The sequence below is a fragment of the Thamnophis sirtalis genome, unplaced genomic scaffold (assembly GCF_051295495.1).
Source record: "Thamnophis sirtalis isolate CommonGarterSnake01/CBP01778 unplaced genomic scaffold, rThaSir2_p1.2 scaffold_2, whole genome shotgun sequence".
Classification (NCBI taxonomy): Eukaryota; Metazoa; Chordata; class Lepidosauria; order Squamata; family Natricidae; genus Thamnophis; species Thamnophis sirtalis.
In genome coordinates this window covers 22,260,431-22,278,537 of record NW_028261382.1, presented here as the reverse complement: position 1 = coordinate 22,278,537, position 18,107 = coordinate 22,260,431, and the positions used below count along the sequence as shown (strand labels likewise).

Sequence of the window (18,107 nt, the reverse complement as noted above, 5' to 3'; positions counted from 1 at the left end):
AATGAATGAATAAAATGCAACATGGATATTGTGGAGCTTCTCATGAGAAGGGATCGTAGTGGCAATAAATCAACCAACATGGGATGGAGACAAAGCTACTAATTTCTAAGTGTATAATAATAGCCTGGGATAATGGAGGATTTTGAACTCTGTGAGTATTGTTTTTGGCCATTATGAAGACAGAAGAGATTTGTTGTGAGATCTGGGGATCCTCAATCTTGGAAGCTTCAAGATATGTGGACTTCACCTCTCAGGTTTCTCTGCTCAACCCGGTAGAACAAGGGAACGAGGGGACTGAAGTTCTAGAGGTGCATCATTTAATACTCAATTCCCAATTAGGTAGGTCTGTAAGCCTCTTGGCTTCCCTCTTTATGCAGCTCACTCACCGTTTTGCAGAGAAAATGCCAAATTCACAGCAGTTTGCTCTCAAACACAGCCAGCATATTGCAGCAGATTTAAAGTAATGGGTGTATGTGAATGTCTGAACCTGGCAGAATAAATTACAATGACACATGAGAGAAATGTAAAGATTCCCTTGAACTGAGCTTAGTTTCCAACAGCTTCATGGGGTGGGAATTCTGCTGGTCCCTTATCATCAAAGCTCTTACTTGTCGAATGTAATATAATAATATACTCTACCGTACTGTATTTATAGTAAAAGCATGTGATACATTTATTTCATGTATGCCATCCATACCATCATTTCTCAATCTCAGCTACTTTAAGCTGAGTTAGATGACTTTCCAGCTGGTTAGAGTCCACTCCTCTTAAAGTAATTCAGGTTTCTGCTCTTGCAGAGTACTGTATAGAAACACAATAGCATATAAACATACAATATTTCATACAAATACCCACCTTACAGCAGCCATAGACAAATACTTAGATTGTTCTGGAAGAAGAAAAAAGCCATTATAACCATTATTAACCAGTGGAACAGTTTGCCTCCAGAAATCGTGGGTGCTGCAACACTGGAGTTTTTAAGAAAAGACTGGACAGTCACTTGTCTGAGGTGGTATCGGATCTCCTGCTTGAGCAGGGGGCTGGACTAGAAGACCTCAAAGTGTCTTTCAGCTTCTATTCCTGTGATGGTGAACCTATGGCACCTGTGCCACAGGTGGCATGTGGAGCCATTTGTTAGGGCATGTGAGGTTTTAGGGGTGTCCATGGAAGGCCCCAGGGAGGGAATAAAAAAGTAAAACAACAGGAGGGCACATCCAAAATGTGGGCAGGGTTCTGACTGCATGGCTGAAGATGCCACCTTGACTTTTTTTGATCCTTCCCCCCCCCCCCCAATAGCACTTCTCTTCCAGCCCCACTGCCAAAGCCAATTTCAAGAAATGGTGCAAATCACACATTTTCCCACGGCTGAGCGACTGGAAACTGGTGCCCATCCCTTCCCTTGGAGGATGCCTTGGTTCCTGCAAAGTCCTTCAGATCTCTTCTTCCAGGCTTCCAAACATGACAGGGGCTGTGTTTAAGGAATGGCTGAATTCACTTTAATGCCACTAGAATGAAAAGCAGAGAGAAGCCCTCTGAATCCCGATCAAAGCAGCCCTGTAGAGTGTTTATTAGATATATGCCCCACTTTTTCTGATGATCCAATTTTCCGCAATGCTTTGGGAGGTAGGCTGGCCTACGAGAGAAGCAGTGGACCACATCATGTTACAGTTGGAGATGCAGTTCAGTTGGGTCTTCTCCAGTCTAGACCAACTGCCATCCCATGCGGCCTATCCAATATAGGGTGTCTCTGTTCCTGGATGATAAAAGTGCTATCAAGTTGTTGACTCTTAGTAATCACATTGATTTTCTGCATTCCATTCCATACCTATGTCAGTCCTGCAGCCATCTTTTCCTTTGGGTCTTTGGCCTGCCACACTTTCTATTATTCTGCTATGCGTTTTCTATTGTGGGAAAATGGGAGGGAGGATTGCAAAGAGAGATGCAATGTAGCCATAACAAAAATTTTTTTAGAAAGTCGAGGTCATCCTTTGTTTTTGCACCTCTGCACCTGACTGCAATTGGATGGGTGGAAGCTGCCAGCATGGCAGTGGGAGATTGGACCATGTGATGGACTTGTGGGTGTGGGGGAAAGATCTTGAACTTTCAACTGGGTGGGGAAAACCGGGAAGCTTTCAGATTTGGGTTTTCCCAGATGTGCCAACATGGCTCTCTTCATAAATTGGAACTTTGAGCAATACTTTGCTTTGGACTCTGATTTACTTTTGGACACTATTTGGAAGGCTGACAACCCAACGTGCTCCTTCAGGTCTTCCAACAGCTCTTTATTACTATTGAATTATCCATCCTGCTGCTTGTCATCCTTTCTTTTCCTTCTATCTTTCCCAGCATTAAAGCCTTTTCCAGAAAGATACTGTATGTCTTTGTGTAATATACCCAAAGTAAGATGACAATTTGAGCCTTGAGAACTCTGCATTGATTTATTTAGTGATTCATTTGTTTATTTTCTTGGCTGTCCAAAGTACTCTCAAGAGTCTTCTCCAATATCCGAGTTCAAAAGCATCAATGTTTTTCTTGACCTGCTTCTTCAAAGACCAACTTTCAGTTCCACAAAATGCCACAGTGAATATCATTGCTTGCACCATTTTGTTCTTCGTAGATATAGACATTTCCCAGCATCTGAAGCTGTCTGCCAAGGCCTTCCTGGCATCTCTAGTAAGTGCTGGAGGACTTGTTCCTTATTGTTCATGATTGATCCTGAAAGGCAGAAGCTCTGCACCACACCTTAATTCTCAATACTAAACCTTATTGCTTATTGACTTTACATTTAAATGTTGTCCCATTTTTTCACTGTTCTCCTTGACTTACTAGGGTTTGTTGATCCTTTGCAGTATGGAGAGGAAGAGGGAAATGTTGCATTTAATTACCAAACCAAGCAGGTATGCAAGACGAGATTTACATGATAATCAACAAAAATAACAATGGAAAGAGGAGCGAGGAAAAGGAGAGAGGAAGGGGAAGTAAAGAAGAGAGACGGTAGAGGGAAGACAGGAGGTAGGGAAGAGGAGAGAGGGAGAGGAGGCAGGATGGAGGTGGATAAGGTAAACTATGGTGTATGGAAAGCAGAAAAGTAAGTGATAGTTGTTGTGGGTTGATGGTAAGAGGCCCTAACATAATATGGAATAATACAAAATAATTCTGGTCAAAGTGTAATGGTATACCTGTGGTTACTTGTATGAAAATAAAAAAAAACCTTTTCTATTAAAAAAACAACAACGACAGACTGTTCATATTTCATATATTACCTTGTACATCCAATTGAGATCATTTTGTATAATTTATAACAGGTTAATTCAAGCTGAAAGCATCATCAGATTCAAAACATCTTTATTAGAGGGGCTATCACTGAACGTTGACATTTTCAGAAGACATTATTCCCTTAAAACATGCTTAAATGATCAGTCTGGATTATCAATAGTTGAGGCATGGCTGATAAATGAAAATAAGAGGTTCAAAAGCATGCAAGTCTCTTCAGCAGCAAACTGCAGGCTGCAACTGGCTTCTTTGTTCAAAACCCCCCAAATCTTAATCCAGTGTTTCTCAACTTTGGCAACTTGAAGATGTCCGGACTTCAACTCCTAGGATTCCCCAGCCAGCATTCGCTGGCTGGGGAATTCTGGGAGTTGAAGTCCGGACATCTTCAAGTTGCCAAGGTTGAGAAACACTGTCTTAATCTAAGTAAATGGGGAACTTAATGTGATTTTTAAATTAAACAGAAATATGCTTTAGACCAGAGCGCTCTACGCAAAGGGTTAGAAAAGAAGCAAAGGGCTGTTTCAGCCCAACTGCCTGAAGGGAAGGAAATTTGTCTCACTTTCAGAAAAAGCACCTACAGCCACCAGCCCATCGGGTCATTCATTGTAGTGTTATCTGCCAGAGAGGCTGTGACATTGCAGCAATTAAGACAAACTTTTGTCTATCAGTTCACGCCTGCAATCTCTATCCTTCACCTGGAGATTGATGACCCCTTCAAGGAAGCAAGCAGAGCCTTTTCCAGGCTGCCTTCGAAGCAGCAGCGGTTAGGAGTTGCAATTGTTCAGCTGAAGTTGTTTCTCGCTACAAAAGGCCTCCAACCCATTTGGATCCTCTTTAGATCTCAGCGCCTTCTCGGCAAGCAATTCTGCTTGCTATCAAGCACTCAAGACGGTGGGCTTCAAGAATAAATAGCAGAGGGGCTGGAATGCGTTAAAAAGAACAATGGCGCTCCTGTAAAAGACTCCAGAATGTCTTACTGTTTACAGGGAAGGAAGCTGCGTTATCCCTAGTAAGTCTGCACTCTCGATTCCAAAGGCTCTTTTGAAGAAAACAGCATTTTAAAATAAGATTTGAGTTAATTATCGGGATGACAATTTACTGTGAACATGCCCAATTGTGTTTTTTTGTATCTATTTGTATATTTGCATTAGGTTTTTTTAAAAAAAGATATGGTCAAACGACTAAATAAAGTTTCTATTTTATTGTAAAGCAAATGTAAAACAACAATGAAATATTAGTGATTTAAAAAAAAAAACCTGAGGGGCACAATGGCTCAGTGGTTAAAAACATTGAGCTTCTCCGATGGACAACTGACAGTCTGGGTTTGAGACGCAGGTGCCGTGCAACGGGCGAGCTCTCGTCCTGGCCTCAGCTCCTACCCACCTACCAGTTCGAAAGCATGCAAATGTGAGTAGATAAATAGGTTCCAGTTCATTGGGAAGGTAACAGTGTCCTATGCACCTCAGCCACAGGGCCATGGAAACATCTTTGGATAATGCTGGCTCCCTCTGCGAAGAAATGGAGATGACCACTATGCTGTACAGTCAAAACACAAATAGCGAATCCTTTACCTTTACTAACAAGACCCAGATTCTTAAATTTTCAACCTAGTCCTTGGGGGCAAATGGGGGGCAAAAGTTGAATAGGGCAATCCATAAATGCAATAGGTCCATGTTTTAGGGTGCAGAGAAAGCTTGCCTGCTATCGAAGGCTGGACTCCTTTTAGACTACGTCCAGAGGTTGTTGGTTGACAGGACAATTTCTTTCTTCCTGTTTTTGGTCTGTTCTTTTTTGCAGAGCAGCTACTGAAGTTTAGAACATCAGAGGACTGCACCGCCTCCCTTCTTTGAGTTGGTCCCCATTTAAACGTTGACTCCGTTTGGTGAGGTTAATGGATAGGCTTCATCACCTGGATCAGTTACAGTAGATTGGCCTAAAATGCTAAACTCTGAACTAGGTAAGAAGATTGAGTTGAGTTTGAGTTTGAGTTTATTGGGATTTATAGGCCGCCCTTTTCCCTGAGGGGACTCAGGGCGGCTTACAACCACAAGGGAGGGGGGTGCAGTGTCAAAAAAACAAAACAAAATGTGAACAAAGAAAATAGTAAAAACACAACTTTCGTTCAGCAATCAAACACTCGGGCGGGTGAATTGGAAACCTATCCCCAGGCCTGCTGGGAGAGCCAGATCTTGAGGGCTGCGCGGAAGGTCTGGATGGTGGTGAGGGTACGGATCTCAACGGGGAGATCGTTCCACAGGGTCGGAGCTGCAACAGAAAAGGCTCTCCTCCGTGTGGTCGCCAGTCGGCATTGACTGGCAGATGGGATTCGGAGGAGGCCCAGTCTGTGCGATCTAATTGGTCGTAGGGAGGTGATCGGCAGAAGGCGGTCTCTCAAGTACCCAGATCCACTACCATGGAGTGCTTTAAAGGTGGTCATCAGTACCCTGAAGCGCACCCGGAGACCAACAGGTAGCCAGTGCAGCTCGCGGAGGACGGGTGTAATGTGGGCGAACCGCGGTGCGCCCACTATCACTCGCGCGGCTGCATTCTGGACTAGCTGTAGTCGCCGGATGTACTTCAAGGGCAACCCCATGTAGAGCCCATTGCAGTATTCCAGCCTAGAGATCACAAGGGCTCGAGTGACTGTTGTGAGAGCCTCCCGATCTAGGTAGGGCCGCAACTGGCGGACCAGGCGAACCTGGGCAAATGCCCCCCTGGTCACAGCTGACAGCTGGTGGTCAAAAGTCAGCTGTGGGTCCAGGAGGACTCCTAAGTTGCGGACCCTATCTGAGGGGTATAAAATTTGACCCCCCAGCCTAAGCGTTGGTACATTAGCCAAATTATTGGGAGGGAAGCACAACAGCCACTCGGTCTTGTCCGGGTTGAGTACCAGTTTGTTAGCGCTCATCCAGTTCTTAACGGCCTCTAGACCCTGGTTCATCACGTCCACCGCTTCATTGAGTTGGCACGGGGCGGACAGATACAGCTGCGTATCGTCCGCATATTGGTGGTATTTTATCCCGTGCCTCCGAATGATCTCGCCCAGCGGTTTCATGTATATGTTAAATAGTAGGGGGGATAAGACCGAACCCTGGGGCACCCCACATGTTAGGGGCCTCAGGGACGATCTCTGCCCCCCGACCAACACCGACTGCGACCTGTCCGAGAGGTAGGAGGAGAACCACTGCAGAACAGTGCCTCCCACTCCCACCTCCCGCAGTCGTCGCAGAAGGATACCATGGTCGATGGTATCGAAAGCCGCTGAGAGGTCAAGGAGAACCAGGATGGACGCATAGCCTCCATCTCTGGCCCTCCAGAGATCATCGGTCAATGCGACCAAAGCGGTTTCTGTGCTGTAACCAGGTCTGAAGCCAGACTGGAAGGGGTCAAGATAACTAGCTTCCTCCAAGGCCCGTTGAAGCTGGAAGGCCACCACCTTCTCAACAACCTTCCCGATAAAGGGGAGGTTGGAGACAGGACGAAAGTTGTTTAAAATGGCTGGATCCAAGGATGGTTTCTTCAGGAGGGGTCTCACCACCGCCGTTTTAAGTACGGCGGGGAAGTGCCCCTCCCGAAGGTGCAATCACTATCCCCCATAATGCTATGCACAAACAGATAAATTGCATTATCCATGTACACCACCCAGAGCCTGATACATTGGCAGAATATATATTGGTGTGACAAATAAACAAACAAATAAAAACATTACAGCTTAATAGGATTACACGGTTCACACAACTTACTAAGCCAGTAGGCCACTTTTGACAGTATGGCTTCCCAGACCATCTTCAGTCACCAACTGCCCAGGCACAATTTAGCCTGGTGTTCTAAAAACCTAGTTATTGCAGATTTCACTGGCGTTGGTTGCACAAATACAGGGGTTCAATTGAAGAAATGAATGATAGGTCATATCAGCCTGAGGCAACATTTGTGGAGAGAGAGAGAGATCAGTGACTTAAGTATATCTTAGGCTTGCTGAATAGGAACAAAGGAAGCCTCCAATCAAAGGGTTCAACTTTGCTATCAACCATGGGCAGCAGCACCTCTTCCGCAGTCCCGGCAAGAATTCCCCTAAGAATGAACTTTAGACCAACCCCAAGGAATTGTTCTATCGCTCAAGGTAATAACATCATCGTCAACAAATGAAAGCCCAACCCAACTTTCCTGTTTCATCTTCTGCTAGAATCTCCGGATGTCCTTAGTGTCCACCTCGTCCTACGTAAGGAGTGAGTGTAGGGGATATAGTGCAAACACACCCTTGTCTGTTCCAAAAATAAATCTAGCACACACCCTTTGGCAGAAACTGCTTACACTTTTTATTCTTTCATCTTGATCCATTTTCTTTCACTGGTCCATCATCTAACATTCAGTTTCAAATCCCAATCCAAGGCAGGCACCTGACTGAGTCCACAGGGCCTCCATTTTCTGTTCCCGTCCTTATGTTTAGCTAGCAAAGACCCCAAAGCGTATAAAATACTTGGAGGCCAACATATATACATTCGGTTTATAAAATATATGTTCCTATTGTCTTAAGGATGCAGGCGGCCGTGAGAGCCGGAGGGGGGCAAAGGACGTCCGCTGAATTTCTTGGAGAAAAAGACGCCGGCTCTGCCTGGCAGGCTCAACTCTGAACTGCCTTGGCCATGAAGCTCTTGGGAGGCTGCTGTCCCGTGGGAGGGAGCGCATCTCTCCTCCTCTCACTGCGATCCCTGTTGCTGCAGACGCCTCTCCTCCAGGGTCCGGCACACCCACATGGAGACCACTTCGGCATTCCCATCATTGTACTGCACAACAAAGAGGTGGCCCTAAAAGAAGAAAAAGGGGGTTCAGTTTAAGAGGGTCAAAGATCTGAGGAGTGAAGGACGTGCAAGATTCTTCTCATCCTACTAAAGACTATTGCAAGAAATCCCAACTGCGTAAACAGTAAACACTAAAAAGAGGGAGGGGTTTTATCACTGAAATATGTAGCTCATGTATAACTACCAATCTCTCTCGGTGTTTTTTAAGTTGAAAAATAAACGGTGTATTTTTCTTTTGAGGGCTCAATTTGAGCAGGCCGCTACACGCTGGGAAGTGAAAAGGGATTTTCAAGCAGCTGAAGAGAAAAGAGTTTTCCCACGTGCTGGAAACATTCTCCTATTTGTGTTAACTCTGATATGTTTCAAAGACCGGACAAAATGTGGGCTCTGTGGTTACACAAAGACAGAAGGTGGGAGCCATGGGGAAGTCGCCTTTTTCTCTCTTGAGTCCAGGATCACCTAAGAAGGCAACAGGAGAGAAGCTGCCAGAACCCCGCAGTCATGCTGGCTGAGGAATTCTAGGAGTTGAATTACACACATTTTCAAGTTGTTCAGGATGAGAAACATTGTTCTGGGAGTGCCTTTAAGATTGTGCGGAAATGTCACCTGTGCTTGCGCTCGTCGGGGCTGTACTCTGGAAAAGCCAAACTTTCAGGTTCTAGCGACTATCAGCTGGCCAGTGCACATGCGCAGGCCGGTTTTTGGCACTGCCGCATGCGCGAAGGACAGCTGATTGTCACATGTGCATGTGGAAGACAAAGGCCGCAGGCGACATGGCTTTGTGTGCCAATTTGGGCACGCTTGCCACAGGTTCGCCATCACAGTTCTAGGATTCTGAACTACCAAGATTGAAAAGCAAAGAAGAGGAAGAGAGATCCGAAAGTCCTTGCAGAGGCTTCTGTATTTGTGTTGGGCCACGTGAGACTGGCATATAAGGCATGATGCCCTATGCTCAGAAGGCTCTGCCACAGGACTGCTCTGTGAGAGGCCTTTATACTCTTAGATGTGGAGTGAGTGGGAGGACAGAAGGGGAAGCTGTGAAATCATTTTGAAAATGAGCAACTTTCTTTTAGAGATCTGAGTGACTTGTTTCTCTTACCTCCAAAATATGTCACTTCCTTCAAAACTAAGGACTTAATAACATGGCCCCAAAGTCTTGGGGGACCAAAGGTGGCAGTGTGAGGAGCAAAGGACTGGTCGGGCTGAAGGGTGTGGCATGGAAGCAGCAGAGAGGCACAGATGGCGTGGGGACAGGGAGAGAGGAAAATGCTGGTAAGAAGAAGCTTTGAGATGTAATCACATTAGGAAGATGGGGATTTACTTAATCTCCTTTGGACTCCAGGGGAGTAACGTGCCTCCTCCACTAGGGATAGAGAGAGCTTTGGACATGCAAGTGATGCCACAATGGGGGTGTTGCTCTTTAGGCAAGGTAAGGCCTTCTTCCTCTGTCACTTTGCATTTATGAATGCAATGTCTCCAACCCCCTGGATGGTGTAAAGCTTAGAATTTAGAATAAGCTTTCAGATTATTCTAAATTCCCTTCCATTTCTGCCCCAAGGGAAGTGTGTCCTCAGATGCACCCCTGCTTGACTTCAAATCCTTCCTCCTTCTGATGAATAGTGTTGGTTGGGATCTCTTTCCTGTCTTGTCTTTTCCTCTAAATAAATTTTTTCCCCTCAACCTTTAAGATGTGAGGACTTCAAGTCCCAGAGTTCCCCAGAGAGCGTGGCTGGCTAAGGAATTCTGGGAGTTGACATCCACACACCTTAAAAGTTGCCAAGGTTGAGGAACTCGGACCCAAGGTGGTTTTATGCAAAAAGAAACCAAAGAATCCAACAACGATTCTACCTTCAGGAAAAGATAAAATGTTGGCTGGGGAAATTCTGAGAGTTGAACTATACACATCTTAAAGTTGCCAAGGTTGAAAAACTCTGCCCTAGATTCTTACCAAAGAAGGAAATGAAAGAATGTGTCTACTTTTAGTTTTCAGTGTGATTTGATTTAATTGCCTAACGTGGTCTTTGTCAGGACCCAAGCCAGACCCCTGTGCCCTCCCCTCCCCCGGCCATGTCCTTCTGCTCAAATCCCATGCTTAGTTCTCCAGGACCCAGATTCCTTGCAGTAATCACTCTTCAGCAAATGCCACAAGGTTAAATTCGCTTAACTGTTTGTAAAACTCATGGAGATCCCTGGAGGAACAGAAAAGATGCCCTCATTCACAATTAAGGCTGGAATTACCTGTCTTGCCTTTTAAATAAGCCGCTACAAACCCAACAAGAGCCACTGAACAAATCAAGAGGTTGCAGACAAGGGAGCAGGTTCACAGAGCTAGTAAGATCAGCTACTAGGCAGATCCTGCTGGTTTCCAGCATGAATCTCTTTTTTCCCCGAGAAAAGTGGGCCAAGTCATTTCTTGCCCGCACCAGCAATCCAGACAGTTCTGCCAAAACTCCAGTCCTCTGAAGACAGTCGAGGGCAAACCTGGAAGTGGCCTTCCTGAGTGTCCAATGGCTGGCAAGAGTATTGGAAAAACATGTTGAAACAAAAATAAATATTCTCCACTACATAAGGCAGAATAATAGGGCTGGAAGGGATCTGTGTCTTCTCCTGCAACCCTCTGCTGAAGGCAGGAGACCACACTTCATTCCGATCAAATGGTTATACAGCCTTTTCTTGAAAACCTCCAACAACAGTGTTACATTTATATTTACTGACAAAGAAATAAAGGGAGACTAGTATAGATCTATTTCAAGCTATTTGGGTCTCATCAGCTAGCCATACCCTCCTGGGATTCAAACTTGGGCTGCTTGCATATTAGGTATATGTATTAACCTCTAAGCCACAGGCTCTCCTCACTTTGTCAGCCATACCAGGGGAGAGATTACTGTATTTTTTGCTCCATAAGACACATTTCTTTTCCTAAAAAGTGGGTGGAAATGTCTGTGCGTCTTACGGAGCAAATATGGGCAACAGGCAGCAGTGGCGGCAGTGATTCCTGGTGCCTGGAACAACTGAGTGGTGGTATTCTGGGTGGCTGATCAGTTGCTTAGTGGCGAAGGCTCCAGTGTTCCCCGGCAGAGGCAGCAGATACGGAGGAGGCAGCTGACCATGCTGTTTGCTGCAAGGATGCTAGCCAGATGAATGCTGGGAGGCAGAGGCAGATTTTTTTTCTTGTTTTCCTCCTCTAAATCTAGGTGCTTCTTACGGCCAGGAGAGTCTTATGGAGTGAAAAATACGGTACGTGTTTTTTTTTCTATCAGGGCAACCTGGTCTACCCAAATGTGGAAAGGAGGATACTGCTCCCCTTTCATGAAGGTTCCTGGATTGGGTCTGAAAGGCGAAAGGGAAGCAGTATGTGCCTCCCCATATTTGAGTAGACCAGGTTGTCCTGATAGAAAAAAACACTCCCATGATAGTGCATCCACAACTTGTACCCACAATTCCAGGAGGCAAGTGGTTCCACTCGTTTGGAAATTCTTCCTTATTTCCAAGTTGGATCTGCCTCCGAGGAGCTTCCGCCCACTGCTTCTTGCCTGCCTTTAGATGCTTTGGAGAAAAGGCCCATCTTTTTCTTCTCTGGGACAGCCCCTGTCTCTAAAGTGGGTCTGATCCTACGAGTGGCTGCTACTGAGATCATTGGACCTTGATGCAGAACATTTCCTTGGAATGGAGACTTCTGAAAACTCACCAGACCTTTCATTCTGGAGAACTTTGGCATGAACTCAACACCTTGGTTGCATTATGTGATTTTGATGGATTTTGATTTCAACTTCAATGTTTGATTGTCATCCTTTGTAACCAGTGTGACATGCCAAGAGTCATGAGATGTGGTGGGGTGGCAACCTAAGAAACATGTATGAAAAGCCTAGCAGCCGCTGCCAAAGAATGGCTGGGAGGGAAAAATCCCCTGCAGGATGATTCCACTTGCTAAGCTGTCCAGCCCTGGGAGATGCAAGGGCAAGGTCTCTTCTGCCCCCCCCCCCAAAAAAAAAACACAGAGGGCAGCTTGAGGAAAGGAAAAAAGGAAGCAGCAGCAGCAACAGAAGAGAAAACTGCCCTTGATCACCCTGGTCTCAATGCTTCTCCTCCTTAGGGGGGAGGGATTTTCCTGGGGCAGGAAGAAGTGGAGAGCTGGAGGGGCTGAGGCTGGAGGGCACCAGAACAAGCCAGCCACACTGGAAATGGAGCTGGCAGTTCATGCAGGTATAATGAAGTTCCAGGCAGTTAGAAAGAGACAGACCCCATTTGTTAACCCGACATTCTCATTTCTAAAGAACGAAGAAACAAATAGAACACAATAAGCATGGAAGGAAGTAATGGAAAACGAGAGAGAAAGAGAGGGAGAGAGGGAGAGAGGAAGAGGGAGGGGAAGGAAAGAGAATGAGAGTCCTTCTGCGCTTCACCAGCTTCCATTGGGAGGGGCGATGGAGGCCCTTTATTCCTGAGTAATATTGCTTCAGATCTAAAAAGTCCACAATTCTTAAATATCCCAGTAGAGACTCCCTTCATTTTATCAAGTAATGGTGCAGAAATGTAAATGCGCAGAAGCCTGAAATGCGTTTTCTCTAGTGGTGAACGCTCCTCCAGATAAGAGACGGTGAGGGATCTGGTCCCTCTGCTTCTGGAACCAGGGCAGAAGGATCTGATGTTGCAGAAGGATCCGCCAAGGATCCTACCTGAAAGAAGGGAGGGGCCAACAGTTAATCCAATGCCTCCCAACTGTGGCAATGTCCGGATGTTCAACTCCCAGAATTCCTAAATCCAGCAAGGCTGTTCCTAAGAATTCTGTGAACTGAAGCCCATCAAGGTCAGAGGAATATCTTGGCTCAAGATCCATTCGGCCCCTCTTGGCTTATAACCTGATTCTCTGAGCTTGCCCCTAACTTGACATCCCTGTATCTGTGTCTGACCAAGGCCGGTACTCCTAGTCCTTCTCCTGGGTTTCAGCCATCAGTGGACAAGCCACCGTGGCCTTCAGTCCTGGGCTCTTCCTTGCCTCTTTAATTCACGGTTCTTTTGGGCAGTATTGGCCGATGGCCAACGCTCTTTATTGAGAGGATGCTGCTACTCCTCCTCAATTACACGACTGCAAGAGTTGCGAAGGAAGAAAATATGGTCCTGTCAAGGCAACCTTCCTACAAGGATGAAGAACTCTGTTTTTGGTACCAATGCAGCTCAAAACAATTGTCAGAGATCTGCCAAGGGAATGAACATGCCTGGCACAAAGCCCCAGGACAGAGAGCAGGAGCCCAGCATCCATCAGAATTAGGCTAATACAGGCTGTCCTCGACTTACAACCAGAATTGACCCCCAACATTTCTCTTGCTAAAGCAAGACAGTAAGTTTTGCCCCATTTTACAACTTATCATGTCACAGTTATTGAGTGAACTAATGCAGTTGTTGAGTTCGTAATAGGGTTGTTGAGTGCATCCGGCTTCGCCCATTGACTTTGCTTGTCAGGAGGTCGCAAAAGGGGATTGCGTGACCCCAGGAACACTGCAACCGTCATAGATATGAATCAGTTGCCGAGCATCTGAATTTTGATCATGTGACCATGGGGAGATGGCAATGATTGTAATTGCGAAAAATGGTCTTAAGTCACTTTTTTCAGTGTTGTTATAACTTCGAATGGTCCCTAAATGAACTGTTGTAAGTCGAGGACTACCTGTCAGGTCTGCAGCTATATTTCTCTTGGATCTTTGGCCTGCCGCACTTTCTATTATTCTACTATGCCTTTTTCTATTGTGGGAAAGTGGGAGGGGGGATTGTATGGAGTTAGATACGAAGTAGCCATAACAAAAGTCTTTCTAGAAAGCCAAGATCATCCTTTGTCTTGGCACCTCTGCACCTGACCGGAACTGGATGGGTGGGAACTGCCAGCATGGCAGTGGGAGATTGGACCGTGTGATGGACTTATGGGGGTGGGGGGAAAGATCTTGAACTTTCAACTGCGTGGGGAAAACCGGGAAGCTTTCAGATTCGGGTTTCCCCAGATGTGCCAACGTGGCTCTCTTCATCAATTGGGACTTTGAGCAATACTTTGCCTTGGACTCTGATTTAATTTTGGATGCTATTTGGAACCCTGACACTACGTCTATTAGGTACAAGACAATGAATGTTAAAAATGGAGAAACACGTTTACTTCTCTGTATTTTAAAAGAAACACATCTTAACTTTCCTCACCTTCTACTAGTTCCTTGCTTAATCAACCTACTACATACCATTTCCCCCATTAAGGAGTCTCTGTTGGTCGAGTAGGATCTTAATCCTACATGGCCCACCCTTATCAAGAAGAAATAAAAACCATTATTCTCTGCTTCCTCTTAAAGACGAAGATATGCTAATTTCCCCAGTATTTTGCTGTGAGATTCTCTTGGGCTCAAGGGCTGCAGAAAGGAATGGCTCAAGCATCTCCTTTAAGCTCTGGGGAAAGTCCACTCTTTCGGGGCAAAAGATTCGGCCCCGGCCAGGTCAGGTCACAGGCCTGGAGATGCTCGTGGGTGAGTGTCAGCCAGCCTAATTTTCTTTGCCAACTCTGAAAATGAGATAAACAATGACAAAACAGGCATTTTAAATGAACTTGTCACATCTCATTTTCTTGAGAAAGGCTGCCTCTTTAGAGCCACCAATTTTGTGTAAGGCGATTAACTCTTTCCAAGACCTTTAGAGAGGAGGAGGTGGCCAAAGAGCATTTAGTTTTGTTCAGCAATTGTGCCTGGCACTTTCCCAATTCCCTTCCCCCTTGGATAATCCAGATGTTAAAGACTTTCTTCAACCGTCCTGTTGGTAAATGCAGCAAAAGAAACTCCTGGGACATTGTTTTACCAAGAGTATAACTACTGTACTGATAATCCCACATAGGCACAGAAGTAGCAAAGCCAGTTCTAAAGTTTTTAGCAAAAACCAGCATAAGTATAACCCCCCCCTTTTTTTCCACTGGACCTCCCTAGGGTTTGTTGTCCAACCAATCAATTGCATTCATTTTGTTTTGGGAACAATCTGAGCCATGAAACCCCCCCCCCCCCAAAAGCAATATGTACTTTCTTGGTCTGCTTCTGAAGGAATTGAATGAAGAATGGTTGCAGGAACTGGGCATGGCTAGAGGGGCCATGGGTGACACGAGAGCAGTATTGCAATATTTGAGAGGCTGCCACAAAGAAAAGGAGGTCAACCTATTCTCCAAAGCATCTGAAGGTAAGAAACAACGGATGGAAATTAATCAAGGAGAGAAGGAACCTGGAATTAAGGAGAAACTTCATAACAGTGAAGATAATTAACCTGTGGAACAGCTTGTTACCAGAAGTTGTGGGTGCTCCATCATTGGAGGTTTTTAAGAAGAAACTGGACAGCCCCTTGTCTCACATTGTATAGTGTCTCCTGCTTGAGCAGGGGGGGGGGTTAGACTAGAAGTCCTCCAAGGACCTTTCCAGCTGAGTTCTGATTGAACTTTCCTGAACTGTTTTACCTGCTGAGTCCTCAAATAATCAAAAGAGCTTCCTGAAGAAGCAGAAAGATTGGCATTGTCAGTCATATTGGTTAGTTAGTCAAACACTTCTATTCCAAAACTTTCTTTTGTTGCAGCAGGGGGAAGGAGAGTGACTTCATCTAAGAAGGTTGCAACTGCTCATTTTATTCAAATTTATTATCTATCGTACTTTTCGGAGTATAAGACACATTCCCCCTCCAAAGAGGGTGGAAATGTCGGTGCGTCTTATACACCGAATACAGCCATTTTTGGCCTCCCAAACTCCACCCACGTGCGCCCCATTTTTGCGACAAACAGGCCCATTTTTTGCAAAAGCAGGTCCTGCAGAGGGTTTGGGAGGGGTGCAAAGTGCTCCTGGGTCCAGGGAGGGCAAAACTATTGTTTTTCTTGTTTTCTTCTTCAAAACCTTGCTGCGTCTAATACTCCGGTGCTTCTTAATAGTCCAAAAAATACAGTATATCAGAATTTCAAATCTGCAGGATTGGGGTATTTGGGAAGAGATTTGATGGGCTATTTTTCCATCCTCATGTTTCCAATTTTTTTTTTCAGAAGACTGTGCCTGGGTCGGGTACAGAATGAAACATCCTCGCACAGAGATATTGGGAGTGAGTGAGCAGAACAAGAACCAAAGGATCAAGAAGAAAAGTGAACTGAGGCCCTGGCGAACTTTCGTCAAGATTTTCATGAGGCTCTTTGGCTGGTTAGACAGCTGCTTCCCCCCCCCCCGCCCCCTCCCCCCCCAAAATGTAGGCAAGCAAAGTGGTTCATTGCACAGTCCAGCATGTTCAGGCATACTTTATTGTAATCTTGTGTGTGTTAAATGCATTAAGTCATGGAACTTAAGGAATCTAAAATTTGGCTTCCTCTTTAAAAGGGTTGGGAGCTCGGGTGAGGAAAAATATTCTCAAAGCTCTTTCAGGCTTCTATATCACAGCAAGCCTTTTTTGAGGCTTGGCAGCAGCTTTTAAGACTCTAGCAAAGCATTCTGGATCCCACCAATGTCCACCCATCAAAGGCCCAATCCTGAGTCCCTCCACGCTCAGGGGTACCTGCTGTTGACAAGGATTTTGCAGGAAGGATTTCCTATGCCACACAATGGTAAGCAAAAGTGAAAAGCTGATCTTAATCTCTGCACCAAAACCACAGAGGTAATTTGCCTTTCCTTTAGATACAAGTCTGAGGAAACATCTGGATCAGAAACAATAAAATAAGATGGAAATTCCCAACTGTTGCAACCGGAAGCTAAGTTGCTGGAAGGGCTGTGGTGCCCTCCGATGGCACTTCAAGTACAGTTTATTAGGGTGTGATATTAAAAGGGTTTTTTACTGCATGATATAATGCAACGAGACCATGGGCCTCTGCAAGAAAGATCTTATATACTCAGAAGCGTAATGAACCCAGAGCCTGTCAAACATTATCCTGTACATTAACCTATCGTTAATGGCACATTAGGGCTGGGGGCATCGCACGCTTGCTGGTCAGGACTTGAGTCAGGACAGCATAAAGAGAAAGGGGGGAACCCACCGTGCCTTAGCCAGCAGAGAAATTAGTATTTCTTCAGGCTACACCGTTCGATTTGTAAAACAAGAGCCTTGCAGCTGAGCACGACTCTTGAATCCTTCTGTACAAAACAGAAAACAGCAATTCTGTAGGAATTCTTTCCTTAAAAATACTCTGCTTTGGTGTGGAAGTTCTTTATTGAATAGAAGGCAATACTTACTGGCTGGATCCACACAAAAAGTGGCTTGTTTTACCAAGATCTGTTGACTAAACCACTAAATCATGCTTAATCGTAAGCAAAAAAAACCAAAAAAAAAACAAAACCGGTCTGGGTTCACAATACATTCAACTAAACCAACCACATTTACTTGGGTATTTTGGCTGCAAATAATAATAATTCGCAAGAAGCTGTATCAATAATTATAATTAAGTAATCACAATAGTAATATCATTCGCAATGAGGTGTAATGTTTGTTAAATAGCAATAATAAGATAACAAGCCACATTACAGCTTATTGCCAAAATGAACTCTTAGGCTTCTTGATGCTGGCCTTAGTCTGGCCAGGAGCTTTGGGGGTTCAGGCCTGACACGCCGTCCTGTCCTTGTCTCCTCAAAATCTCCAAAGATTTGCCCAATTGTTGGTTTTCTTTTTCATTTTAGGGTTAGCAGAGATCACCACTGGCTGAGTTTCATGTTCCGGAAGAGAATTTGGGCTCCATATTTGATGTGTGAAAAGGTTAAGTGGACTGGTCCTCTCCGAGTGTCCTCTTCCGCACCCCCAAATGACTGCTCAAAGCTTCCCCACAGGCCCTCCTGTTTCTTTCTTTTCATTCCAGATTGTTTGTTTCTTTACTTATTTTACAATAAATAAAATATTTATTTTCTTTTATAACCATATTGTGTGTCTTGTATTATGTATGCGTGTGTGTGCGTGCGTGTGTGTATTTGTGTATGTCTGCTTATACATTGCAGATGACACTAAGCTGGCAGGAATAGCTAACAACCTAAATGATAGGCTTACAATCCAGATGGATCTTGACAGAATTGA

The 18,107-nt window shown here is 45.1% G+C and overlaps 1 protein-coding gene across 2 annotated transcripts in view; it reads right to left on the bottom strand.

The window, feature by feature from the left end:
- Window positions 1–7,565: 7,565 nt before the first annotated feature.
- Window positions 7,566–18,107, bottom strand: part of MAP2K5 (mitogen-activated protein kinase kinase 5) — a 181,083-nt gene continuing 170,541 nt past the window's right edge. For both annotated transcript variants that reach the window (XM_087704388.1, XM_087704387.1), the window contains exon 22: window positions 7,566–8,078. In XM_087704388.1, the coding sequence (XP_087560514.1) occupies window positions 7,971–8,078 (108 nt within the window). In that variant the 3' untranslated portion in view covers window positions 7,566–7,970. The remainder of the gene's footprint in view (window positions 8,079–18,107) is intronic.